At 42.8% G+C, this 27,174-nt stretch overlaps 1 protein-coding gene across 11 annotated transcripts in view; it reads right to left on the minus strand.

The window, feature by feature from the left end:
• The window catches only part of PHC3 (polyhomeotic homolog 3), a 117,041-nt gene that overhangs the window by 8,860 nt on the left and 81,007 nt on the right, over positions 1 to 27,174 (minus strand). For 6 of the 11 annotated variants that reach the window (XR_012906285.1, XR_012906286.1, XR_012906289.1 and 3 more), the window contains 5 exons: positions 26,174 to 26,333; positions 18,921 to 19,035; positions 2,198 to 2,348; positions 1,875 to 2,106; positions 1,591 to 1,708 (listed from right to left, as the gene is read on the minus strand). Coding sequence is in view for 4 of the 11 variants with exons in the window: in XM_075937890.1 (XP_075794005.1) it covers positions 1,591 to 1,708; positions 1,875 to 2,106; positions 2,198 to 2,348; positions 18,921 to 19,035; positions 26,174 to 26,333 (776 nt within the window). In the remaining 7 variants the exon portion in view is untranslated. The remainder of the gene's footprint in view (positions 1 to 1,590; positions 1,709 to 1,874; positions 2,107 to 2,197; positions 2,349 to 18,920; positions 19,036 to 26,173; positions 26,334 to 27,174) is intronic. The other 5 variants (XR_012906288.1, XM_075937894.1, XM_075937893.1 and 2 more) reach the window with 2 other exon arrangements.

Here is a 27,174-nt window from a genome sequence, read left to right on the forward strand (position 1 = left end):
CCAAAAGAATTCAGGAAAAGCTATATATAGAGGCCAGGTGAAGACACCCAATTCTGTGTTTAGATTTCAGTTCATGGACTTATTTAGAAGGCCCACAGGTGTCTAAAGGATTACTAAAGAAAGAAACTGACAAATTAATGATGTATAACAAGACTGAGGGCTTGAGTGCATTAGATTCATAACCCAAAATAACATATGTAGTCCAATTACTATTCTGATATTTTCCTATACAAAGGTTCAATCACCTCTGCCAATTCTGTTTGTAATCTAGAAGAACTTCGTCTAGAATAATGCTCGAAAATATATTAAAGGTGTGACAAGAACCAGGAAGTGTCCAAAAGATAAGTGTCCATATAGTAATAAAGAAGCTTTTTGGTAAGTTGGGTCCATCATTTGGATATCTAAAGGCCAATAATTTCCAAAGAGGGCAGAAAACAAGACCTTACACTTGATTGAAAACTAATGGTAATGGTAGAAAAAATTTCTGATCAAGAGTGATTTAAATTCAGAAATCAACATGTTTATCAAACACATATGTGGAACAGATTAAGTATTCTGCAGAAACTTCTTCAGATAATTGTTTCGAAGTAGAGAATTGTACATTAGTATTTTAAGAACAGTGTTTTGTTTAGCATAGTTGCACAGGAATTTCTCATGCCTAGACTGCTCTGCATGTTTTAAAAATATATTATAGGATGAACCAAGGTAGATAATACAGCTTATTATTCATCCACATATAGTCACCAGAAGGAATGTACATCAAGGGTAGCTTATGTGGATTTAAAACTTCTACCTCTTTATAGAATCATCATTTACTGTCACAGATTAAGTTCTTCTACTAAATTTGATTTACTTTACAAAAGACTAGTGGCAAAATGGCAAGTTTAATTTCTCAGGGATGAAGGTATTTTCCCACAGAAAATCATCCTACTAGAATGCTTGTGTTTCAAGAGAAATTGTTTGATATCACTATAAATCCCAGAAGCGATTAAGCTAATAAGAACAGAATCAACTTGAGTTTCAATGTGCAGAGTTGTAAGTGGCATATTTTGTTGAGAGAAGAATCTTAGATTGTGTCAGGTTGTGAGGTAGGCCTCATTACCAGTGAAGATATGTGCTTGGGCAAAACTACATTCCCCAAAGGGGAAGCAGATATGGGAGCTAATCATAGGAAGAAAATGCCAAACAAATGTAAAATCATAACTTTGAACACTGAGATAAAAGAGAAAATATGTAAATAATGAGACAAGAGATTAATTCTAGATACTAGAAAGGAATATTACAATTGTATGTATGAATTCTAATACATGCATACCTAGAGGCTACATAGAAAAGGCTCTCTATTTCTCTATTTTTTTGTATGAAAAGTGATACAAACTATGGATTTGATTTTATATAGGACTTTTTTTTTATAAAATCTGTCTTTTTATATATAAAGATCTTTAATATTAATTTTTCAATAATATATAATGAAAGAAGAGCCCCTTTCTTGCTTTCTCTTTTAAATGAAGAACAAGTAAGGAAGGAAGAGAATAGAAAGAGAGAAGCATAAAAGGGAGTAAGAGTGTCTGATTCAATCTCTCTACTGACCTCTTGAGAGAAATCAGACTGAAGGGAGGAACACCTTTACTCTCCATCAGCTGGGATGCCACAGCAGAGGTGAGACTAGTTCTATCGACATGGGATTTGGAGGGGAAACCCAGTTCTGCTGAGGGAACAAGCAAGAGGAAACAAATCACTTTACAGCCTCTACTACCAATTAACTAACATCTGAGTCCTGTTATACTACCTCTCCATCATAATCATACTAAAAAAAGTAAAGAGTTTCATTGTTGTAAAACGGTAAAAAAATGAAAATACTATGTTTTACATACCAGGCAAAGAATGTATGAAGGCCCAAACTTCATCAACTGTCCACATTGCTGGGTTGGCTTGCACAGATGGCAGCAAGTCAACATTCTCTGGCATTTTCCTAATTTTTAGTTCCCTAAGTTCACGCTCTCTTTCCCTCTCACTATGTCTTCGCAGACGAGTGGTCATGGCAGCTGGTACAGTATCTTCACGAGAAGCCAAATCTTCTTCTGCAGATGGATAAGTAATTGGAAGCTGGAAAATGTAGTACAAATAAACTACAGTATTATATTTCTTTTGCAATTTCTAAAATGAGGCTCTAGTTTTAAGCAAATATTTTACAGACCTGTCTAAGGAAGTGCTCTCTTGATGCACCATCAGAGCCACTTGGTCGACGCCCACGTCGTCCAAGACTTTGACTGTCTGACTTCCGACTCCAGCAACTGTTCTTGTCTGATGTAAACAGTCCAAATTTTTTATTGCAAGTAACACTGTGCCTAAGGAAACAAAATATATTCAATGGTGTATTGCTAATTCCATAGAATTAAGTTTAAAAAAAATCAGTATAAACAATGTTTTATGCTTCCTACACAAATGTAATCTTGCTTGATGGAACGTGTTTCTTCCAATCCTGTTTCCCTAAAAAAGTTGGAGACATGCAATAGGGCTTGACCTGCATGCCAATACTTGTATATTCTTTGAGTCAGCAATACCTATTATTAAGATTACTCTTAATTTTTAGTAGGAACAAGATGTCTATTGTGGTTGTACATATAATTGCTATTATCCAGATTCAAGCATATATTAGCATTGATTTTTACAGTGTGCTCATTTTGAGGATAACTATGCTGCTGCTTTTTCCTCCTCATCAGAATTTAGCTATATTAAAAACAAACAAAAATAGTATTTTGAACAGGTGGCACCAAAAGATGATCATGTTTTGATAGCTAACTTAAAATGATAGGACATGGTTACTTACCAGTAACTGAAGATCTCCAATATATTTTCTCTGCAGAGCCACAAACTTACTTCACAGATAATCAAACCATTGCCAGCTGCAGCAAAAATTATCTGCATTTCCCACCCAGAGATGTTCTGGTAGGTAAATCTTGTGTGCACTAGGAAATTTATAAGATTAACACAAGATGCCCCAATACAATCACTATCTCCATGGGGTTCCAAGTGACATTGCCTTTGGGTTCAAACCTGTGCCTCTGTTTCAATTTCAGACGAGCCTAACTCAAATTCCTATCGTAGAGAAGAAAATGTCTGGAGCCAGTACAGAGCTGCAGAGGTAATATAATTGGAGAACTTCTACTACAATTATGTAATATACTGTTTTCATCCCTCTCATGAAACCAACTCCACAGAGCCCAATCTTGGAGCAAACGGTGAACCCTTAGGTTAAAGACATGAACAGAGACAAAAGCACTGGCCCCCTTAATAAGAATATCCAACCTTGTAATCCAATAGAAACAATTCTTTATAACAGCATAAATTGAATTTGAAATGGTAATTTTCCACAAATGACATAAGTTTAGCTAAAGACCAGTGATTGCCAGTCTTCCAGTAAAATGGATTCTAGTGAAAAATGGACTCTAAGATATGTCTTCTCTGCAGAGGTAACTGAATTATCAACACTCAAGTAGTTTCTCATTAATTAGTTTAGCTTGAATGAAAGTAGCAATACTGAAAAATATTGTTCATGTGCTGCACTAAGATTTGTAGAGACATGCCCCATAGTTCTTTGCACTGCAAAAAGCTAAGCTGCTCTGTGACTTCTTTCCCAAAGAATGTGGAAGAACAGGTCTATTATTTCTGGGAACAAGAGGAAATGATGGGATGCCACTGAGGACTAATGGCACTGAAATACAGGATGGACTCGGACTAGCACCAGAATGGTTGTGGTAGAAGCCGTTGTGCTAACTTGAGCTGTTGCATGAACTCCTGATTAGCCAGCCAATTCAACTGAAAAGCACAACCCCCCTTGAATTAAGGAGGGTGTTTGCATGTGACTCAAATTATAACTCAAATTAATTGCAGTGAATACAAGCCCCTAATAATTCTGGCACTAGAACACAATATGAATACATAACTTGGTCCATTTTGATGATTTCTAAACTTCAGTGGAGACGTTCGTTTTCTCCCCAATGCTACAAACAAATTAGGTGACTTATAGAAAGGTTTATATTTCTATCTCAATTTACAAACAGAGACAGAGCATTCTTGTAACATTTAACCAATGGATTCTGAATCTGGCTTTTCATTAAAAAAAATCACAGGGTCTAAGGGTATGTCTACACTAGCCCCCTAGTTCGAACTAGGGAGGCTAATGTAGGCATTCGAAGATGCAAAAGAAGCCCGGGATTTATTTGCATCTTCTCGTCCGATCACCATTTTGAAATTTCACTAGTCCGGACTAACTACCTACAGCTACACGCGGCAGGGAGCCGGTAGTTCGAATTAAAGCCCCTAATTCTAACTACCTGTTATTCCTCCTGCAAGGAGGTTTAACGGTAGTTTGAATTAGGGGCTTTAATTCGAACTACTGGCTCCCTGTCACATGTAGCCGCGGACAGTTAGTCCAGACTAGTGAAATTTCAAAATGGTGACCGGACGGGAAGATGCAAATAAAGCCTGGGATATTTAAATCCCGGGCATCATTTGCAACTTCGAATGCCTACATTAGCCTTCCTAGTTCAAACTAGGGGGCTAGTGTAGACATACCCTAAGAAATTAAAAGTTAAAACAAATGGTTTTGGATGAAATTTCCTGTAAGGTAGCATAAAAAAGGAACAGCCTCAAGGGCATAGATTAACTGACCCTTCTAGCTGGTGTAATGACAATTACTATGCAATTTTCAAAGAATAATGGAGAAAACAGCCACTTAGCAGAGCTAGTCAATTTTTTTCAAATGTAGGTGAAAAATGGCAACAACAAAAAAGAAGAAATTTTTGTGGTTTTCCTCCTCCACTTTTTAAAAATAGCTCAGTTTATCAGTACACATAGGAGTTAATTGGATCAAATTGAAATCCTGAAGACTTCTATAGTTAAAAATGAGAAAATAGAAGTGTGACATCCCCTTAAGGAACAGTTCTCCATTCTCTTGTCAACACTTTGTATGATAGCCCACAGGTACATGGTAAACTTAAAATGACTGTCATATGTATTCTAATGCTAGACAAAAAACATGCCATCTTTGTCATACAGAAAGGGTAACCAAAAGTAACTGTGACTGGATAAATAGCAGAATCAATATTTTTAGGACTTGAATACTCCTTTAAACATTTCCATTTCAAAGTATAACAGTGCCAAGTGAAATGCCTTCTGGATGTCAAAAAGAAACTTTCTCCAGCCTCCACTCAGATCTAGGATGGAATTCTATGCAGACTATGAATGAATAGATTGTAGAGAGAATTTAGCCAAACCCTCAAAGCAGATGCATAAGAAGTCTAATAAATGGCACTGAGTTAGTGCAACAGGCTCTTACTAGAAAGCTGTGATATTGCTTTCAGCCCCAAAGGGTTGAAAATAAGCATGTTATCTTGCTGCTGTGATTGACAGTGATCTGATACAAGTCTTATGAGCCAGCTGTTCAAATAAAAAGATACTTGTGATCTTTAGCAACAAAGGCAGACAGCTACAACTGCTCAAATAGCTAGGGTGAGGAGCAGAAAGCTTTGGAGCCTCCTCATCCTGAGGCATCAACTGAGGTCAGCGGAATCAAGAGGTTGTGTGGTGTTTTAGATGCTGCTTGTAATTATTAGAACTGTGAGTATTACCTCTTGTTGGAAGTCTGGAAAAACAAGAAACAGGAAGAAGGGGGGAGAAGATTAGCCGGGGGCTGAGAGAGAGCTACAGAGGGATGTAGCAGCTTTGTAAAGAGGTTTCACTTTTGGTAAATAAAGTCCTGTTGAAGTTTGCTAGTACCTTGCTTACACGATACTACATGCGACAAGGATGGATCTTCTGCTTCTAAACCCACCTGCACCCTTTCTGCAAAGTCCAGGTGAGCCTCCAATTGATTTTACTGCCTGGATTCATATGTTTGAGACTTATCTGCTTGCAATCAGTGCTACAGAGATTTCTGAAGTAAGAAAATGTGTTCTGCTAATCCACTGCCTTGGAGCAGAAGGGCAGAGTATATTTTACACTTTTCTCCTTGCAGATGATAAATATGAGACTGCACTCACTGCGTTAAAGAACCTTTTTGTGCCAAAAGTGAACACAGTAGCTAATCACTACAGATTTCGCCAGCGTGAGCAGAAACTAGGGGAGACTATAATGCAGTATATTGCTTCTCTGAGGAGTCTGATTGTAACTTGTGACTTTGGGAATATGGCAGATATGATCATTAGAGACCAGCTCATTGAGAAAACAACCATACTCAGTATAAGAGAACGCTTGCTTTTAGAACCACAACTTAGACTGGAAAAAGCAATAACCATTGCTATCCAGACTGAGTCAGCAATAGCAGAAGCCAAAATAACAAGCATTGATACAGGCAGCCCAGTCCAGGCTGAGACTCCTTTGCAGAAAAGTCCACTATCAATTGGAGACAAAAAATTACAAGGAGAAAGCTAATGAAAAACCACAGAATCAGCAAATTCAACGCAAAGCAAAAGCATGCTTTCGCTGCTGATCCCCACAACACCTCGCAAGCTACACAAGATGTCCTGCAAAAGTAGCTCAGTGTAATCACTGCAAAAATATTGGGCATTTTGCTAAGGTATGCTGCAGTAGCCAGTCCAATCAACAGATGTCAATGGAGGGATGAATGGAGGGATGATAGGAGTTACTATAGAGAACTTTCTGGGCATCTGGCTGATGAGTTTTGCCCACATGCTCAGGGTTTAGCTGATCGCCATATTTGGGGTCGGGAAGGAATTTTCCTCCAGGGTAGATTGGCAGAGGCCCTGGAGGTTTTCCGCCTTCCTCTGTAGCATGGGGTACAGATCACAGCTAGAGGATTCTCTGCATCTTGGGGTCTTCAAAGTATTTGAAGGCTTCAATATCTGAGATATAGGTGAGAGGATTATTCTAGGAGGGGTGGGTGAGATTTTGTGGCCTGCACTGTGCAGGGGGTCAGACTAGATGATCATAATGGTCCCTTCTGACCTTAAAGTCTATGAGTCTATATATGCAGTTACAATACCAGATGTTACCCTGCTGAGTGTGGACAAAATCACTACTGCACATATTCCAGAACAGATAAGGTGCACCATATATGTTTCTGCCACATCTTCAGGCAAATCACACCCTATTCAGCTAATGTTGGACACCGGCTCAGCAGTATCTATACTGATTCCATCTATTTGCATTACTTTAAAGATGTGCCTCTTACTAAACTCAAACTTCACTTGATGTGCTATTTGAAAAACCAAATTCCAGTACATGGCTGGCTGCCAGCAACGGTGACTTTTGGTGACTGCTGTGTAACTGCAGAGTTCTACATTGTCCACAAAGGCTCTCCTATCCTTGGCAGAGATTTACTGGCTACTTTAAACCTCAGGATAGTTAATGCACGAATTGATCTTCCTCAGCAAAGCACTCTTGCAACACACACACCAGTTTCAGCTGGGATCCAAGACCAAGTTGAGGAGAAACTTGTCTGTGCTTATGGATTTGTGCACAAAGTTAAAATGAGACTTAATATGATGCCTATACGGCAAAAGTTACGGTGCTTACCATTTTCAGTCAGGGAAGCTGTTTCAGAGGAACTTTAAAAACTTGTACAAAAGGACATTATTGAAGAGATTGACTCATCGGAATGGGTTTCCCCTATAGTGGTGACACAGAAGCAGGATGGAGGTATTTGCCTTTGTGTGGATTTAAGGGAGCCAAAGCTATTGTGATTGACAGCCACCAGTGTATCACATAGAAGAAGTATTTGCAGAAAACTCCATGGAGCAAAGATGTTTTCTACTCTTGATTTGCAGAGTGCATACCACCAGGTTATGTTGCATGAAGACAGTAGAGACCTCATAGCATTTATTACACAAGGGACTATTTTGTTTTAAACATGTTCCATACAATCTTGCATCTGCCCCAAGTGCCTTCCAAAAATGATGTAATTGATTCTGAAGAATCAACATGGAGTTCAGTGCTATCTGGATGATATTATTGTGTTTGGAAATACTTCTGAGGAGCATGAGAATAACCTGCAGTCTTTGCTAAACTGCATCAGCATAGCGGGCCTCAAGCTCAAATTGTCTAAATGCAAATTTGGACAAACAGAACTCTCCTTTCTGAGTCATACAATTTCACCAGCTGGACTAAAACCTGACCCAGATCATATCCTAGCAATTTCAAAGCCGCCTCCTCCAACAGATTTGTAAACTTTACGTTCCTTCTTGGGTCTTACATCCTAGTATGCAAAATTTATTCCCAATTATGCTTCTGTCATTGAACCATTATGAGAATTACTACAGAGAAGTTCAACTTTGGTGTGGATAATGGATCCACAGGCTAGTTTAGAAACTGTGAAAGATTTGACTGTACATAGTCCAGTACTTGCACTACTCAGTCCTGCACTGCCCACAATTGTGACTCCTGATGCTTCTGATTATGGACTTGGACACAACTTCATGAGGACAACACGGAAAGGACTGTTGAATTTGCTTTAAGGACACTGAGCGATGCTGAGAGAAAATATTCTACAGTTGAAAAAGAAGCACTTGCTTGTGTCTGGGATACTGAAAAATGGAGAACTTACCTGTGGGGTCGCACATTCAAGTTGCGCACAGACCAAAGCCCTTTGACAACATTGCTAATCACGAAAGAACTAGGAACAGCAGGAAATCATATTGCTAGATGATCTGCAAGACTACTCTCTTTCAATTATGAACTGGAATATAAGCTTGGAAACCAAAATGTGATAAATGATTGCCTTTCTCTCCTGCTTTTGTCTTCAACAGATGGTTCACTGGAGGATGAGGATGAAGTAGTTGCGCTTATTACAAGCATTCTTACTGCAGGTACAAGAGAGCAATTCCAAGCTGCTTGTTTGGCATGTCTAATTCAACAAAAGCTATGGGAATTTCTGACAAAGATGGCCCAGTAACCCAAAAAATCTTGACCCAGTTTTGCTGCCTTATTTTAGAGTTTGGGATGAACTTTCTTTGCTTGATGTCTGTGTGCTATGAGGTAAACACCAGGTACTTGTGCCAGAAGTATTACAGTCAAAACTCATACACCTGGCACACGATACTCATCAAGGAATTGTCAGAACCAAACAACAACTAAGGGATCTGTATTAGTGGCCAGGGATGGACTCCCAAACTGAAGCAATCATAAAATCCTGTGTCACTTGCCAAATGCATAAGATAAGACAGCAATGACATGTACCCCACCATTACAGCCTGTTCCCCTTCCTGATTCTGCATGGGAAAAAGTTGCAATTGAAATCGCAGGACCCTTTGATACTGCTCCAATTGACTGTCATTATGCCATCACTTTAATAGACTATTGCAGTAAATGGCCTGAAGTAGCTTTTACATCACAATCTCTTCTGCTACAGTAATTAAGTTCCTCTTTACAGTTTTTAGCAGGAAAGGTAACCCCAAAGAACTGGTTTCGGATAATGGTAGTCAATTTACTTCCCTGGAATTTGAAACTTTTTTTTAGCAGAGAGGAACATTTTACATAGAAGATCATCCCTGTATTACCCTGAAGCCAATGGGGAAATCGAAAAGCTTAACAGAAGCTTGAAAGAAAGCTTGCAAACAGCTAAACTGGAAGGGTGATCGTGGATAAAATTCACTACTGATTTCTTGCAAGCATACAGGGCTACACGACATGCCACAATGCAAAGATCACCTGCACAGTTACTGCATGGAAAACAGATGACTATTAAACTGAACATTGCTGGATTGTTAAAGTCAAGACCTGATGCACCAGAAGAAGTTGATGTGAGAAAAACAAGTTTTCAGAACCAAGAAAAGTATAAGGCTTTCACAGACAAAGGGTGGGGTGCTTAGGAAACAAAATTTGAGTGTGGTTCCTTCGTTAGAGTAAGAAAACCTGGAATTCTATGTTAAGGGGACCATAAATTCACATCTCCTCTTAAAATCATTGAGAAGAGGGGACCTTGCACCCATTGACTTTCTGATGGGTGTGTATGGAATGCTTTAAATTAAATTAATGGAGATTGCCTATCTCCTAGAACTGGAAGGGACCATGAAAGGTCATTGAGTCCAGTTCCCTGCAGGACCAAGTACCATCCCTGATGAATTTTTGCCCCCAAATCCCTAAATGGCCTCTGCAAGGATTGAACTCACAACCCTGGCTTTAGCAGGCCAATGCTCAAACCACTGAGCTATCCCTCCCCCTATCTTACACCTGCCTATGCACCAAGAGGAAATGATGCCAACACCCACTCCGTGTTGGATGACTTCACCATAGTACCAACACAAGACGTTGCACTAGAAACGGAGTTTGAGAGACAGTCTGTCAGACCCAGATGACCACCTGTCTGGACTAGAGACTATATTACATAGTATTTACAGTGTTTTCAGTGTAATATTTCTGCCAGCAGTATAGTGGCTTGTTCCATATTTGTTGCTGGGGTTAGAACAACAATGTTTATTTTATAATTGAGAGCACTTCTTAAAAGAGGAGGGAACATCGTGTTTTAGATGCTGCTTGTAATTATTAAAACTGGGAACACTGGCTATTGTTGGGAGTCTGGAAAAACAGGAAACAGGAAGGAGGCAAGAGAAGATTAGCCAGGGGCTGAGAGAGAGAGAGCTACAGAGGGATGCAGCAGCTTTATAAAGAGGTTTCGCTTTTGGTAAATAAAGTCTTGTTGAAGTTTGCTAGTACCTTGCTTGCATGATACAACAGGTTGACAAATATTCCGCCACTAAATGGTCTTTGAGCCTACAAGTTCTGTTGACTCTGGGGGTATGTCTACACTGCATAGTTATTTTGAAACAGCAGCCGTTATTTTGAATTAACTTTAATAGCGCCTATACAGGCAAACCGCTATTTCGAAGTTAATTTGAAACAGCGGAGTGCTTAATTCGAATTTGGTAAACTTAATTCTACGAGGAGTAATGCCAAATTTGAAATAGCTATTTTGAATTAAGTGCTGTGTAGACACTTAATTCAAAATAGGGGGCCCCCTGCCCTTCCCAGGGAGCCCTGGTGGCCACTCTGGGCACAACCAAGAAAACTTACTCTCCTCTCCCCCACCCCGGAGCCATTAAAGAGGTAGATTCTGGCCACAGTGCTTGTGCCAGCTCCAAGCCTGCCAGCCCAGAGCCAGCAGTGGCCACCGGAGCCCCTAACCCAGTGACCCCAAAACATGAGCCAGCAAGCCACTGGCAGCCAGCCCTCCACCGCTCCCCAGAAGCAGTCTGCCAGCTCCCAGGAGCCTAACAGGGGATGGAGAAGGCGGGCACCTTCCTGGTCTAGGGTGGAGATCATGGACCTTATTCAGGTTTAAGGGGGATGTCCCCAACGTCCATGATCTCCTCACTAGATGGAGGAATGCGGATGTCTATGGCAGGATAACTGCCAGCCTGGCCACCACAGGCCACATGCGAACCCAGAAGCAGGTTTGCATGAAAATCAAGTTGGTCCGGCGAGACCCCCAACCCTGGGCCCTGAGCTTCCCCGTTCCATTTCCCTCCTCCCAGGTTTCCTCCTCCTCTCTTCAATCCTCTCTCTTCCCCCTCTCCCACCTCCTTTTTCCAGTCTCCCCAGAGGTTCATCTCCCCCCAGTTTTGTTGAATAACCCCAGCTTCTATTTTTGAACATACATGACTTTTTTTTTTTGACATCGGGAAGGGGGGCTAGGGAGGTGTAAGTGGAAGGACGTGAAGGAGGAATGGGGCATGAGCCCCTGGTGGGGAGGACTGGGGTGGCTCTGAGGGCTCCTCAGGTTGGATGCTCTCCCGCAGGACCTCCTGGATCCTGACAGCCCCCTGATAGACCCTCCCAGATGGCAGCCTGCAGCAAGTGCAGCTGGGCTGATGGCAACGACCCCACAAGATGCACTGGCATGCCCAGGGGCAGCTCTGGCTCCATCTGGCTGAGTGCTGTGGTGTCCCGAGTGCAGGCACTCAGGGCAGTCCAAGACAGGACTGCTTTGCTGTCCCTCATTGAGGTAGACAAACAAGCGAGGAACCTTGAGAACTGTCTCTCCGGGGTGGGGGTTGGGTCCCTTTAAGCACAGAGCTCAGTTAGCCTCAGGAAGCAGCCCCACACACTAAGTCCTAACCTGATGCCCTGCTGGCACTGGTTCTAGCCAGCCTTAACTCCGGTTCAGGGTCCACTCAGTGTGGACGCGCTATTTCGAAAGAGATTTTGTGTGTAGATACGTTAATTTGAATTAGACACCAAAGGCAAGTAGCTGGACCTAAATTGACATCAGAGAAGTGGAGGTCACATGGTAACCCCAATGTCAAAAACAAACAAACAGATGGATGATTAAGAAGCGGGGCCTTTTACCTATACAGCTGTATTTTCAGAATGTCTGGTACATGTGCTCTTTATTTTTGTTTCTACTGAAACAATTCTATCCTAATAATGGGTATCTGCACATATAATTTCAAAAGGAGACCTTTCTGCTATGAAATTGTGTTTCCCCTTACTGGCAAAAGCTTAGTAAGGGCTCAGAATCTATTTGTGCATGTTCATACGAATCTTTTATCAGAAACTAAACAACAGAATGATTGAAATTAGTCATGGGAAAATTTATCTTCCATCCAGTGTAGGACTAGTCCCGACAGTACCTATTCCAATGCTTTATTCTATCTATTTTTATATAGATCAAGTACTGTAGCTTCATTCAGAACTCCTCGGGAGACTGTTCCACAGACTAACAAACGACAACGTCATGCTATTTCCTTGGCATTCATGTTTTGTTTTTACTTTCATCTCATGGTCCCTACATATGCTTTATTGAAGAACATCAAATAATTTGTCTCACTCTTTTTCTCCCTCTTTGGCCTTCAAATATCTGTAACTGTTATATTCGTTTCATAGTCATGGGTTAGTTAGCCAAGTTATACATGTTTAGCTCTTAATATTTCATCATTTTACATTCTGATCCAGCTCTTTAATAATTTGTGTTGCTTTTCTCTCATTTCTCTTAAATTTATCAATACTGTATCATTTTTGGCGATGTGATTCTCAGTCTCTCCATTATTGCCTTGTTTCTCTGCGTACACAGCCCAAAAAGTGCATAGGACACTTTCCTGCCATATTACATTTTTGAACTCATTTAATTTGTGTCCACCAAACCAAATTCTCAGTTTAGCCCAAAGGGTTCACCCTTGGTCCATTGTTTCAGATGGTAGATAAATATAGAGGACTGAACTTTTCTACTTTCAACTCAATTATAAAAATTCTCTAAGGAGAAAATTTAATTCTGAGTAATTTAATTATATTCTTAATGCCCTTTACACAAAAAGGAGTTTAAATTTTTTGTATCATGCCAAAAAACCTGCAGTACTGTAATATCCATAATGAGAAATGTAGGCGATTTAGGGTCCATCTACACTGAACCGTTATTTCAAGATAACTAACATTATTTTGAAATAATGTGAGTATCTACACAGCTATTCCATTCTTTTGAAATTATTTTGAAATAATGGACGGCTTATTCCGAAATCTGTAAACCTCATTCTACGAGGAATAATGCCTGTTCCAAAATAGCTATTTCAAAATAAGGCACGTTAAGACACTCCACTTCCGCTATTTTGAAATAGTCTTTCATCAAGACCTTTCTAAGTTATTCGTCCCCAGTGCCTCCTGGGGCTCTAAATCGAGATAGCACATCTACATTATGGAAGCCTGCTTTGGACTAATTTTGAGGCTTCCTTGAAGTGTAGATGTGCTATTTTGAAATAAGCTGTTTCAGAATAACTTATTTCGAAATAAGCATGCAGTGTAGATGTACCCTGAAGGTCACCTGACATTTCCCTTACTAGTGAAGGATTGTTCTCTATATCATGGGTCAGATTCTTAGGTGCCCTAAATCAGTGTAGTTTCACTGATGTCAGCTGAGCTATACCAATTTACATAAATTGAGAATCTGGTCCTATATTTTCCTAACTTAACAATGACATGTTCTTTAGATGCCTTAATGCCTAGAATCCTGAATCCATCAGAAATAAAAACCAGTTTAAGTTCTAATGTGATCACCAACATCAGCTCAGATGCACTTTCCCAAAAGCAGAATCACATCTCATCTCTCCTTGGATGTATAATACCTACATCTAGCCTTGAGTAAACAGCTAGACTCTATCAAACTAAACTGATTTGTGACAGAAACCAAAACAGAAAGAAACTGACTTTTTTACTCATGATGATCTCATTTAGTCTTCAGCAATTTCAATAGAAGATCATATTGGAGAAAAAGTATATATGCTTTTTATTTTTAGAATGGCATGTGGATAAATCATGGTTTCCCCCCTATGGTCTGGAATTAGGGAAAGCAGTTTTATGAAAACTTACTTTTTAATTTTAAATTAACACTGGTTTTAAAATATACAAATCAGCACAAAACATAAGATAAAACAGTGACTTACTTCTTTGAGATATGTTCCTTATGTCCATTCCATGTAGGTGTGCGTGCTGCGTGCATGCATTGTTGGAAATTGTTTCCCTTAGCAGCACCCACTGGGCTAGCAGGGCCTGAAGTGGCACCACTATATCTGCTAATATTTTCCCCTATTGGCCCTCCATCCCCTCGGTTCCTTCTCACCGGACTATTCCAAAGAAGGGAAGGCAGGTGGGTTTTGGAATGGACACGAGCAACATATCTTGAAGAACAGTTACAGAGGTAAATAACTGCTTCTTCTTCGAGTGATTGCTCATATTCACCTTAAGAGGTAGCATCCGAGTTCTAACCCTCGACTGAGCAGAGGACAGCCCTACCTAGCGCTGTTTCTTCCCTAGCCTGGTGAGCCAGTGCATAATGATTGGCAAAGTTGTGGACTGAAAACCACATGGTGGCCCTGCAGAGATCCAGGATCAGGACCTGAGCCATGAAGGCCATGGAGGAGGCCTGGGCCCTAGTAGAGTGGGCTGCAAAGGAAGGAGCTGGCACCCTGGCCAGCCCATAGCACTCCTTGATACAGGACGTAATCCACGAGGAGCTCCTGAGGGTTTTAGGGTGGCCCAGGTGTCCTTAATGCTGTGCAGACGATGGTCAGTCTGCTCTGAGAACAGGGAGGGGCCCTTGAAAGGGAGGCCTTGGATAGTGGTCTAGAGCTCTGGAGGCACTCCAGACACCTGCAGCCAAGAGTTTCGGTGCATCACAAGGCCCGTGGCCATAGTGCGAGCTGCTGTGTCTGTGGCAGCCAGGGCTACCTGGAGGGGAGTTCCTGCTAATTCACTATGCAGAGCTGTAGGTCCCTGGAGGCATATGCCTTCCTGCCCCAAAAAATCGGCCTTCTTGACCTCCCTGCTCTTGGGCCTCGCACTTGGCTGTCCCTGCCTCTCCTGTTGATTAACCACCTGAACCACTACGGATCCGTGAGTGGGGATGGGAGAATATGAGAGAAGAGATGCTCATTCCCTTCTTGTAGCACAAAGTAACGGCGTTTGGCCTTCTTATTGGTGGGCGGGATGGAAGCTGGGGTCCGCCACAGTGTCTTCTTGATCTTTGTCACAGCTTTGTTCACTGGCAGGGCCACCCTGGTGGGCACATTGACCTACAGGATGTTGACTGTCAGCTCCGAGTTATCTGACACCTTTTCAGCCTGTACCCCTAGACTCTGAGCCAGGTGAGAGAAGATCCTGGTGAGACCTTGAATACATGGAGGGCATAGGTGCTAGCACCCCTCCAAGGGCCTTGTCAGGGGATGAGGAAAATGATCCCTTGAGGGCCACCTCCCCTGCGTCCCAGGTCTGTGAAGGGGCTTGGGAGGCTGCTGAGGATGCCAGTGTGTGGGGCTGCAATGAGGATGGCTCTCTCTCCACTGAGGGTCTGAGTGAAGTCTGCCCCGGGGGTAGGGACTGGCCTGATGTAGGGGAGTGAGTCAGTGGAGCTGTTGATGGAGGGGCCCTGGGCCCAGAGATGATGGACTCTGCTCTGGAGGGGCCCACACCCTGGCTGTGGCGATATGGTCCAGAAGGGCTGTTGACCAGGAGCCTACCACTGGGGTGGCCAGGACTGCTGCCCTGGCTGCACCAGGGTCGGTTGTGGGGCCCAGGACTGTTGCTGGTGCCTAGATTGCACCAACAGGCTCTGGTGCTGGGAGTAGGACCTGTGCCTCGACCTTGACCTGGAGCCCTGTGATGATATGGCTGACTCCGCCTCTGAGTCGGTTGAGTATTTGGAGGTTGACCAGGGTGGTGCCATAGTTGTTATAGCCGACGACCTATGCCCAGAGGCATGCTGGGCCATAGACTCCAGCTTTCCTCGGTGTCAAGGGGGAGGTGGCTTTCCTCAGTGTCATCAAGGGCAACGGTGCCAGGCTGCTGACTGCCAAGGATGAAGAAGTGGATGAACCCAGTGAGGGTGTCCTGGCTCGGGGTCATGCCAGTGGTACCACTGCAGCTGGTGCTGGCGTCAGGGCCGGTTTTGGTGTTGAGGTCAACGGCACTGGGGCGGGGCGGTAATGGGCCCTCATGTCCACTGCCAGGGCTGGTGGTGTGTGAATGCAACCTGGTGCCACTGAGCTTGATGCTCCTTAGGCAGGCCTGGTGGAGGGATGCCGATCCTGCCGATGCCACATGCCCCACCTGAGGATGCACCGACGGAACACTCTCTATTGAGACCTGCCCCATCTAGGTCTCTCTTTCATCTGAGGCACCGGAGACTGGGACCAGTGCCAAGGCCTCTTCAGTGCCGGAGAGGCGCGCAAATGGCTGGGGGTCTCCTGCACCAAAGCCAGTGCATTGTGGGTTGTCCGATGGGTCCAATGCCAGTGCTGGGTCCAATGCTAGTGCTGGGCAGAGAGCTGCTTCCATAAGCATGATCTTCAAGCGGGACTCTCTTTCTTGCTTGGTCTGTGGCTTGAAACCCTTTGCAGGCCTCCGACAGATGAGCTTCCCAAGGCACTTAGGCAGGCTTTATAGGGGTCTCCACAGGGCACTGGCTTCTGGCACTTAATGCAGGGCTTGAAGCCTTGGGCCCCAGGCATGCCCTGCTGCATGTGCCTAAGTAAATTACTAATGCTTAACAGCTGCTTAAACTATTTACAACTGAGATAAGAACGAGGAACTAGAAAAATAAGTAGCAACAGAACTATGAACCAGTGAGAACTACGGGCAGTCCCCGACTTACGCGGATCCGACTTATGTCGGATCCGCACTTACGAACGGGGCTTTCTCGCCCCGGAGCTCGCAGGCAGCGGTCAGCCACCTCGACCTCTGGGGCGAGAAAAGCTGCTCCCGGTGCCCCTGGTCTGCTGGGGACCGTCTCCAGCAGACCAGGGGCATCGGGAGCAAAGCTGCAGCCCCGGCGGGTTTGCTCGCGGTGTCCCTGGTCTGCTGGAGACGGTCCCCAGCAGACATGGGGCACCGTGAGCAAAGCCGCACCAGAGGCGGGTTCCCGCGCTTCTGAGGCTTTGCTCTGGCAAAGCCTCAGAAGCGCGGGACGCGGCTGCGGCTTTGCTCGCGGTGTCCCTGGTCTGCTGGGGACCGTATCCAGCAGACCAGGTCCCGCGCCAGAGCAAAGCCTCAGAGGCGAGGCACCACGCCGCTGCGGCTTTGCTCCCCATGTCCCTGGTCTGCTGGGGGGGGGCGCAGCTAGTGTGCCCCCCCCACAGCAGACCAGGCTTTTGTTGTGGACCCTGGGGCAGAGCAGCTGGGGCACTGCCGGTTGGTCCCGCAGCGCCACTCGGGGCACTACTGGACCAACCCGGCAGCACCCCAGCTGCTCTGCCCCAGGCATCCTGATTCAGCCGCTGCTGGTCAGTTTCAGCAGCGGCTGAATCAGGACGCCTGGGGAAGAGCCGCTGGGGTGCTGCTGGGTTGGTCCAGTAGCGCCAAGGAGCGGCGCTACTGGAGCAACCCAGCAGCACCCCAGCGGCTCTGCCCCAGGCGTCCCCAAGTCAACCGTTGCTGAAACTGACCAGCGCTGACTACAAGAAGCCCGAGGCACAGTTGCTCTGCCCCGGGCTTCCTGGAATCAGCGGCTGATCAGTTTCAGCAGCAGCTGACTTGCGGTTCTTAAGTTGAATTCAGCAGCGGCTGAATCTGAACGCCAGTTCCGACTTACATACAGATTCAACTTAAGAACAAACCTACAGTCCCTATCTTGTATGTAACCTGGGGACTGCCTGTACCAGGAATGCTTGCGAAGAGAGAGCACAGCAGGTTCCTCACAAGCAAAAAGAAGGAACTAAGAGGGTGTACTGCCAGCAGGGTATATATTAGCCGATATAACAACACCAGGGAGCTCCCCTGCTGGCCCAACGGGTGCTCCTAAGGGGAAAAACTTCCAACAACACGTGCATGCAACGCGCACACCCCTATATGGAATGGACAACAGCAATCACTCGAAGAAAAAAAAACTTCAACAGCAAGACCACTAGAAGATTAATACCTGTAGTTAGTTAAATTAAACAGTATATTTGTAGACTTAAATATTAAATTTCTCCCCCTGCAGCACTGATTGAAGAACTCACAAATAAAGATACTATTTAAAATAAAACCCACAAAATCAAATATAATCAGATCACAGAAAGACCTGAAGCCACCTGTTCTACCTTGTTAATTAAGTGAACAGCTAGCTATTGTGCAGCTTGGTTTGTCTGGAGCATTAGAACAGCTTTGAAAAACACCAACTATATTTGCTCATCGTATTTTTTATTTCTCTTTTATTTATGTATAAGTAAAGATTGTTCCCGCTCATTCTAATAAAAATCCAAAGCCCTTCCTATTTTGTGCAACATTTCAGCTATGCCAGAACACATTACTCTGTTTTCTGAATTCCTTTTGAGTGTATTACATTGCATCCCTTCATCACTATAGACTGTAAAATCTTTGGGACAAAACCCTGTTTGTTATTTAACATAGATGATTTAACTACTTTTCAGGGCCAGATACAATTTTGATGCAATATCCTGATTATTAATCTCATTAATAATAATAAGAATGCAGAATACCTTTTGGCACAGGACACGGAGCAGAATCGCTTTGACCGTAGGAAATTATTAGCATATCCCATTTTTCCACAAAACTCACACTTCAGGAGATCATTTTCCATTTCATCTAGTCCCTCTAAAAGAAAGGAGTGACACACCCAAGAAGTCAGTTTGAATGATTTAAACATGATGCCATTTAACGTCTCATGTCTTAAGGAGGCACTTAAAGTAAAATTTAAAATATCACTATCAACACATTTAACTGAATGCCTTTTAGAAGGTAAACATACACAACTGATGCCAAACCAGTAAATTATACAAATCATTTTTTTAATGGAGTGAAGTGTTAATTTATCTAACGTACATAGCCTCTTTTGCTTAATATACAGACTATCTATGAGCAGGTAACATCCTCAGATTTAATCAACCTTAATTTTGCCCCTCTGCACTGATCATAAACAGTGAGCAACTAATGTTTCATATTCAAAATTCAAGCTCTCTCACTTAGCTGTAGTATGTTAACATCATTACCTAGTACTATTTCTCTTCCCTGAATAGACAAGAACAATTCTTAATCAGGAGGAGAGTTGAGAAAGTCACTGAAGCGCTGAATCTAATCAGTGGAACAGATAGCAATTTACGAAGAGAATGAGCCTACAGGTTAAATCTCCCAAATCCAGGCCCTCTGGTCTGGCAACATCCATGGTCTGGAAGAGCCACAGATTCTGCTGGATCAAAGAGCCCTGGAGGCCGGAAGTGTGAACTTACTAGGAGAATGTGGGGACTGGGGATTCCCACCAGACCAGCAGCGGTTGGGCCAGGAACCCTGGCATCAGTGGGGGGCGAGGGGCAGGGAGCCCAAGTCCAACCAGCAAATCCCCAGCGGCAGCAGGGCTGGCCTGGCAGCCCCCGCCGGGAAACTCCTGGCAGCAGTGGGTCAGGCAGCATCCAGGGAGTCTTGGCTGGAAAACCCCCAAAGACAGCGGGACTAAAGGTGGCCGGATGGTCCCGGGTTGGGGAACCTTGGGGAATCCACGGAGACAGCAGGGTTGGTGATGCCTGGGCGGTCCAGCAGGGGAACCCCGGAGGCAGCAGCCATGTGGTCCTGGCTGGAAACCCTGGTTAACCCCAGTGACAGCAGGTGGGCAGCAGGGCAAGGAGCCCCAACTGAGCCAGTGCTGGCATGATGGGCAGCTCCAGCTTTGGGAGTCCCAGAGAGAGGAGCTGGCAACAGGGCAGCCAGCAGGGGAGCACTAACCTCCCCTGCTCCAGCAAAATCCCTGGTCCTAGACAGCTCAGGTACCAAGGGTGCTGGACCAGGGAGGTCCAATCTGTACAGGGAAGGAATTAATATTTTTAAAGATCTTTTCTTTTTAAGCCACACAGGACATATCCAAGCCAGGGTTCCTAGAAATATCAGGCTACTGCAAGATGTATTTGTCTATATTTACTTGATTTTTTTTCTTTTCAGATTGCATAATGTTGTAATGTGCAATCAGATCTTTGTCAGGCTTATTTGATTATCAAGCAGTTTGGGAAATCCCATCCTCTGCTGTATTAAGCAGTGTTCTCATTTTTTATAAAATATACTTAGTGTATTGATTTAATAATATTACATCACATATTTTATCACCATAATCATGAATGTACACTGACAGCTTCACTCAGTGATATAATGTGAATGCATGGTCCAATGTAAACATTTTTTTTAAACTATACTTTGAGTAGTTTCAATAGCAAATTTTTCAATTTACTGGCAAAAGAAAACTTAGACATTATACAATCATAGAACACTAGAACTGGAAGGGACCTCAAGAGGTCATCAAGTTCAATCCTCTGTCCTCATGGCAGGACCCAGTACCATCTAAATTATCCCTATATGTAGCCAACCATATCCTATAACTCATATAAATTATCCTTCAGCCTCCAGCCCTCTGACCTAGGAAATTTACCTTTTCAAAACATTATGGGTATGTCTACACTACAAAGTTAGTTCGAACTAACGGACGTTCGTTCGAACTAACTTTAATAGGCGCTACACTAGCGCTCCGTTAGTTCGAATTTAATTCGAACTAGCGGAGCGCTTAGTTCGAACTAGGAAAACCTCTATAGGAAAAAATCAGACTTTCTGTCATGCCTGGAAAATGAACAAATCCAGGATCTGCTGGAATCAGGAGGGAAGCAAATTCCAAAGATGAGGTCCTGTCATGCTAAAGATACTGCTAGGTGGACCTAGCTCAAAAGTGGGCAAGATCCAGCCTGTTAAACCACTAGATCTGGCCTGCAGGCCACCTGATCTGGCCATGGACTGTCCTGCCAGGACCCTCAGGTACAGAGCAGTCCTTTAAAAAGCTCTTAGAGGTGCAATCTGACCCATTCTTCTCAATGGATGCTAATTTGCGTGCCAGTGAGAATAAATCTAAATGCCAAAGTTCAAATGCCAACGTTACTAACTTCAGCGCATGTAAGAAAGGAGACGGGTTGAGCATATTATGGAAAGCTGAAAATCTAATTTGAGAGTTTATTTTGGTACCACTCACTCCCAATCAAAGAGGGACCCAGCAAGGAAAGCCAACCTCAGGAAGCTCAGCAGAGCAGATAAGCCTCAATGAGGTGAAACTAAACCTGAGAAGCACAGCAGATGATGTTTTGTGAAAATGGGTGTTGTGAAGGGGAGCCAAGACCAAAAAATACAGATGGCATGCCTGGTCATATTTTCAACACGTGCATCATCTAATGTGAGCAGCATCTTACATGGATGGAGCCAAAAGAGTACCACAATCTTTCCCTCACTCTGTTAAAATCTTACCCCAGCCTCTGACAAGTTGTCCCCATACACTATTATTGAAATATAACACTACTGCTGCTAATGATCAGGAGAGCAAATTTAACATTTATATTCTGCAAACATTTATGTGAGTAAAGCCCAACTGCTTACAAAACAGGTGCAAGTACATTCAAAACAAATTCATTTAAAAATGCAAGTGAGTATATAAAGAGAGCTTGTTTTTGTTCCTTTTGTATATAGCTATTCTTCCCCCGCCCCCGGTCCTCAAATCAGCCAATTCTCTAAATACATCTTACTCTTGCTCTTTGTCCCTCTTCATTCACATCTAGTGACATAAAAGTTCTACTTCGTTTACAACAATGGTTGCTATTTTTTTATTCTAGACTACTCGTGGAACTCGAATATTCATGAACATACACTCTGATATGGTAGTTTAACACACAGATCAGGACTCTGAACCTTTAATATTTCTGACTGGGTAACAGTTACGCATCAGAATTCTTCCCCAACACTCACTCTGCTACATTGTCAATAGAGTAGTAAACTGGAAAGTGCTACCTCAACAAGAAGAAATCAAACAATGTTGAATAGATTATTGTGAGGAAAAAAAACTAACGTTGAGGTACCAGGATCCTAATATGTTATTAAAGCTAAACTCACCTTAATAATGAAAATATTACCGTGTTTTATACCAGTTTTATAAACTTGTGCAGTATTAGAACTACAGAAACAACGGAGAAACGACCTCAATCTCATCTGCTTAAAAACTGGAAAACACATCAGCTTTGAAACTAAAGTAATGAAAACCACACAAATATGCCATTACATCTCTCTTCCTATGGGAAAAAAGAATAGGCTGATATAATTCAACCTAGATCATGCTACCTGAAAATAGAGGAATACCACAGGGAAAATGGGTAAAAAATAAACTTTTTTTTGCATATGAAGCACTTCTTCCTTTAACCCACAGCTTAGCTTTTGTATGATGGGAAAAGGGATTATATTATTTGACCCTGGTGTTCATGAATGGCATCCAATGCTGGGAAAACATTTCCTGGCTCAACTGAATAACTGTGAATGTTTACAATACAACAATAACTACAAATGGTAAACAACAATGCAAATGTTTGAACAATGCTGTGGAAGAGAAACTGTTTGAAATCTACTTAAGAGCAAATGCTTACTGTTAGTACAGGAACCCTACAGAGTCCTGTGAAAATGAAAGAGACAGGATTCAGTCTAACTACCAAATGTAAGATGTCTTCCTAAGTACTCCACCAAAACTGTAACCACTCTAAAGCATACATCGAAAGAAAGTAAAACTCCTTAACATTTTTCAAAATCTCATATGAAGTAAAACATAAGTAATTACCGAGTCAGATAATTGCTATCTTGAGAGTCTGAACCAAGAAGAAAAGTTCTCCACACACAAACATGAGGTGGGAAATTTACTATGCTATTGTAAGGTAAATTTTGTCATTTGTCTGTCTAGAAAGGTATTGTATACATACAGTATTGTTAAATTAACAAAAAAAGGCACACGAGTAACAGAATTTACCATATGTATAACAACTTTGAAAGACTCCTGCCTCTCATATGCTGTCTATGTCATTAGACTGTACTTCTTGCTAGAATAATCAGTGAAATGGTAGCTCTCACAAACATATTGTCACCATTATGAAGACCATGAAACAATGACAGATATTTCTAAAGTTCTGTAAAATAACCTCTCAGTTGTTATCTTTTCCTTTACCACATACCATATCCCCCAAATGTGTCACTTGGTCAGGAAAAAAAGACAGGGTTTTGAAGAATATTGTCTATATATGATACATAAAGGCCTTGGGCTCAAATCTCATCAATTGCACACATTATGGAGCACAGAATGTTGCACTGATAACTACCCAATAGCTGAATATGGTGAGATTTCTGCAGGGTTTTGGGGTTTTTTTTTTCAATTTCTCTTTTAAAAACACAGAGGCAATGTAATTTTTAAAACTGCATTAACAGAATATTAAGGTTGCAAAGTGAAGTCCTCAATCATCAGGAAATCACTAAGTTAAGGCTGTCCTTGCAAAATGCAGCAAAGGTTTTAGAGGACTTTTATGAAACATATCAGCAATTGCAATCTCTCAAACTAAAACAAATCAGAAAACCCTGAACTGGCAGCTTAAAAGTTCTGCCACTTGTTTAATTTTGTATTTGATTTTTAACTACCATCTCACATGTTTTGACTTCTCTGCAAAAAAGCCCCATTAACATGCAATAGGATTGAGAACTACTATATCCCATTTCAATACAGTGTTTCCAAAATAACATTTATTGATGTGGTCTCTCTCAATGTGTTACTGAAACAAACTACTAAGATGAGAATTTTCATCAGATTTGAGCCTCCAGGCAGATGGCCCCAAATAGCATCCGAGCTGTGACCCAAAACTCAGCTTTAAATAAAAATACAACAGAAGTTCAAATTGCTATTATGTCAATATAAACAAATAATCCCCTTAGATTCAGAATTGTTAGAAACACTATGCTTTTCCCCTCCACAAACATTGGGAATTCTTCGCTCAGATAGCAGTAAATCATGATAGTAAAAACAATGTTCCAGAAGTTAATAACTTAATAGATTGTTTGACATTGAGATATATGATAAATACAGTATGTTTCCCCATCACTTTTATATCAGTTTCACTTGTGGGAGAACCACACATGTGAACAATTCCAATTGCTGTAGAGGAATCGGAGGCCCTTATGAGGAAAGATTAGAAAAAGATGTACATATGGTACAGCTTGGCTAACTAACAACTCGTGTGTGGCAAGGGAGAGGACAAGTTAACAATACACGGATATCTGAAGTATACAAAGGAATTATGGTACAAGAAGGTATAAATTAGAAGCTATGGTAGGAAATTAAAAAAATCATAGGCTTAGTGCCAAAAACAACTTCCTGACAATGTCAGCTGAATTAGTCTGTGGAACAGACCTCTCCTTCCCACAAAGTAGATGATGGAATTTGGGACTTTACAATGAAACTGAAAATGTACTAGAAAATGCAAGGCAGAGAATAATTCACCATTAACTGAGGCATGGAATAGGAGGTTTATACCTCTGCTCTTTCTATCATCTATGAAGCAATTCACAGTAGGGTTTGAACACAAGATATTGATAAATTGGAGAGGGTTCAGAGAGGAGCCACAAAAATGATTAAAAGACGGGAAAACATGTATCTTAGTGACAAACTAAACACCTAACGTCTAACAAAAAGAAGGGTCAAATCTGACTTAAATCATAAGATACAATAAATATTTGATAATGGGATGCTTAGTGCAGCAGACTAAGGCGTAACATGATCCAATGATGGGAAGCTGGAGCTATACGAATTCAGAAATAAGGCATCAATTTTTAACCAGGAGGGTTATTAATCACTGAAGTAACTTAGCCAGGATTGCAGTAGATTCAATCTTGATTTAAAATTTGACACTGATGCAGACTGTTTTTCTAAAAGATATGCTCTAATTAAAAAAAAAAAAAGAGGCTATTTTTTTGAAAGTTCTTTGCCTGGTTTTATAGAGGTCTTACTAGATGATAACATTTGTCTTTTCTGGCCTTTGAATCTACAAACAATAGCAATTAAATAATCCAACCAGGATTCTAACAAAACTGCCTGTAACTATCTTGCAGCAGAGTTACTGTCACAGCATGGTTTCTTTTTTGCTATCCCAAGCTATGCTACAGGTTAAATCTCTAAAATCCGGGACTCTCCGGTCCAGCAACATCAATGGTCTGGCAGGACCACAGATATTGCTGAATCAGAGAGCCCTGGCTTGCCAGGTTCAGGGGCTGAATTAGCAGTGAGAAGCACAGTTGAGAACACAGCCCTGGCTGGGGCTGGTGGTGGGGAGTGCTGTCCCACTGGGGCTGTAGGCAGTGCACTTGGCCCAGGAGCACAGCCCTGGCCAAGTCAGCACAGCAGGGAGCGCAGCCCCAGAGGCAGCATAGCCAGCAGCACCTGGGAGTGCGTCGGTATAATGCAGTGGAGAGTGCAGTCCCAGCTGGGCCAGAGGCAGCGGGGCCTGGCGCCTCCAGCGCAATGGAGAGCACAGACCCGCCCCCAGGTGGGAGCACAGCCTGGGCAAGGCTGGAGGCAGCGGGCCAACAGGGGATCAGGGCTGATAACCAGGAGGGGAGCCTTGACCTCTCCTGGTCCAGCAAACTCTGTGGTTGGTCTCAAGGTGCTGGACCAGGAAGGTCCTACCTGTATACTACTCTAGGTAAGTGAACTGCGTAGTTTCTTAAAACTGCATCCACGTTGAACACTGTTACAACTGTGTTTGGCTACATCTGTTTGAAAATAGCTTCAAACACCATCACTGGATATAGTGTTGAATGGATCTAAGATAGAGGAGAAACAGTCCAGATGATCAGACTACACAGTCCATGCCATAGCATTGACTGGAATAATGTGTATAAAATTAAATCTACAAACCTTCTGTAATTATGTCCTCTATCTCTGTGTCTGAGGAGTTCTCTGCATGTTTTGTACTGTTCTGCAGCTCTGACTCAACACATACGACACTCATGACCTGACTCTCCATTAGGAGCCTTTTTTTCGCAGGTTGCTCAACCAGTAGAGATGAACGACTTACCTGTTATAATGAAAGCAGAGCAGCATGAAACAACAATTAGAAGAAAATGGCACTTGGTACTTAGTACTTGTAGCGGAGCCTACAACAGTGTTTGCAATCTTTATCCTGTTCATCACGATGCATAATGCCACACAAGCACACATAATTTTTCAGACAAATAAAAGGAGAGTCTCCTGCCCTAAGGATCTTACAATCCAAACTAGACTTAACACAGGATGACACTAGTAAAGAAAAGGAGATGAGGAAGGTAAATGAGAACATGAGTATTATACAGTGAAGTGATTAGCAATGCAGCAGACATCACACTTGTCAAAACTACAAACCCAGTAATATGGAACTGACCATTTCTGATTTTAAGTTTCCAGTGGTTAGCAACAATCTACTCTTAAAGATCCAACTCCTGTCAGTGTTTTGTTAGTGACTTCAAGGGTATCAAAGTTTGTCCAATACATTTTAACACTAAAGTATAGGTTGAACCTCCCAAATCCAGGATTCTCTGATCCAGCAACATCCAGAAAGTCGTAGAGGCAAGGAGCACAAGCCAGCTGGGAATCCTGTGGGTGCTGGGGAGCCTCAGTTAGGGCTGGTCCTGCAATCGGTAAGGAGACCAGCCCCAGGAATCCCCAGCCCAGGAAGCCCTGGTGGTGGCTGGAAGGAATCCCCAGCCTCAGCCAGGAACACCGGCAGCAGTAGGGTGGTCGGTGGCTGAGAGGAACCCCTGACCCTGGCCAGGAATTCTGGCAGAAGCAGGGCTGGCAGCAGAGGGGGGCGGGGGGAGAGGGGGGGGAAAGAAGGGAAATCTCTGGCCCTGGCTAGGAACTTCAGCAGAAGCCAGGGAAAA

Source organism: Pelodiscus sinensis, chromosome 10 (genome assembly GCF_049634645.1).
Source record: "Pelodiscus sinensis isolate JC-2024 chromosome 10, ASM4963464v1, whole genome shotgun sequence".
Lineage (NCBI taxonomy): Eukaryota > Metazoa > Chordata > Testudines > Trionychidae > Pelodiscus > Pelodiscus sinensis.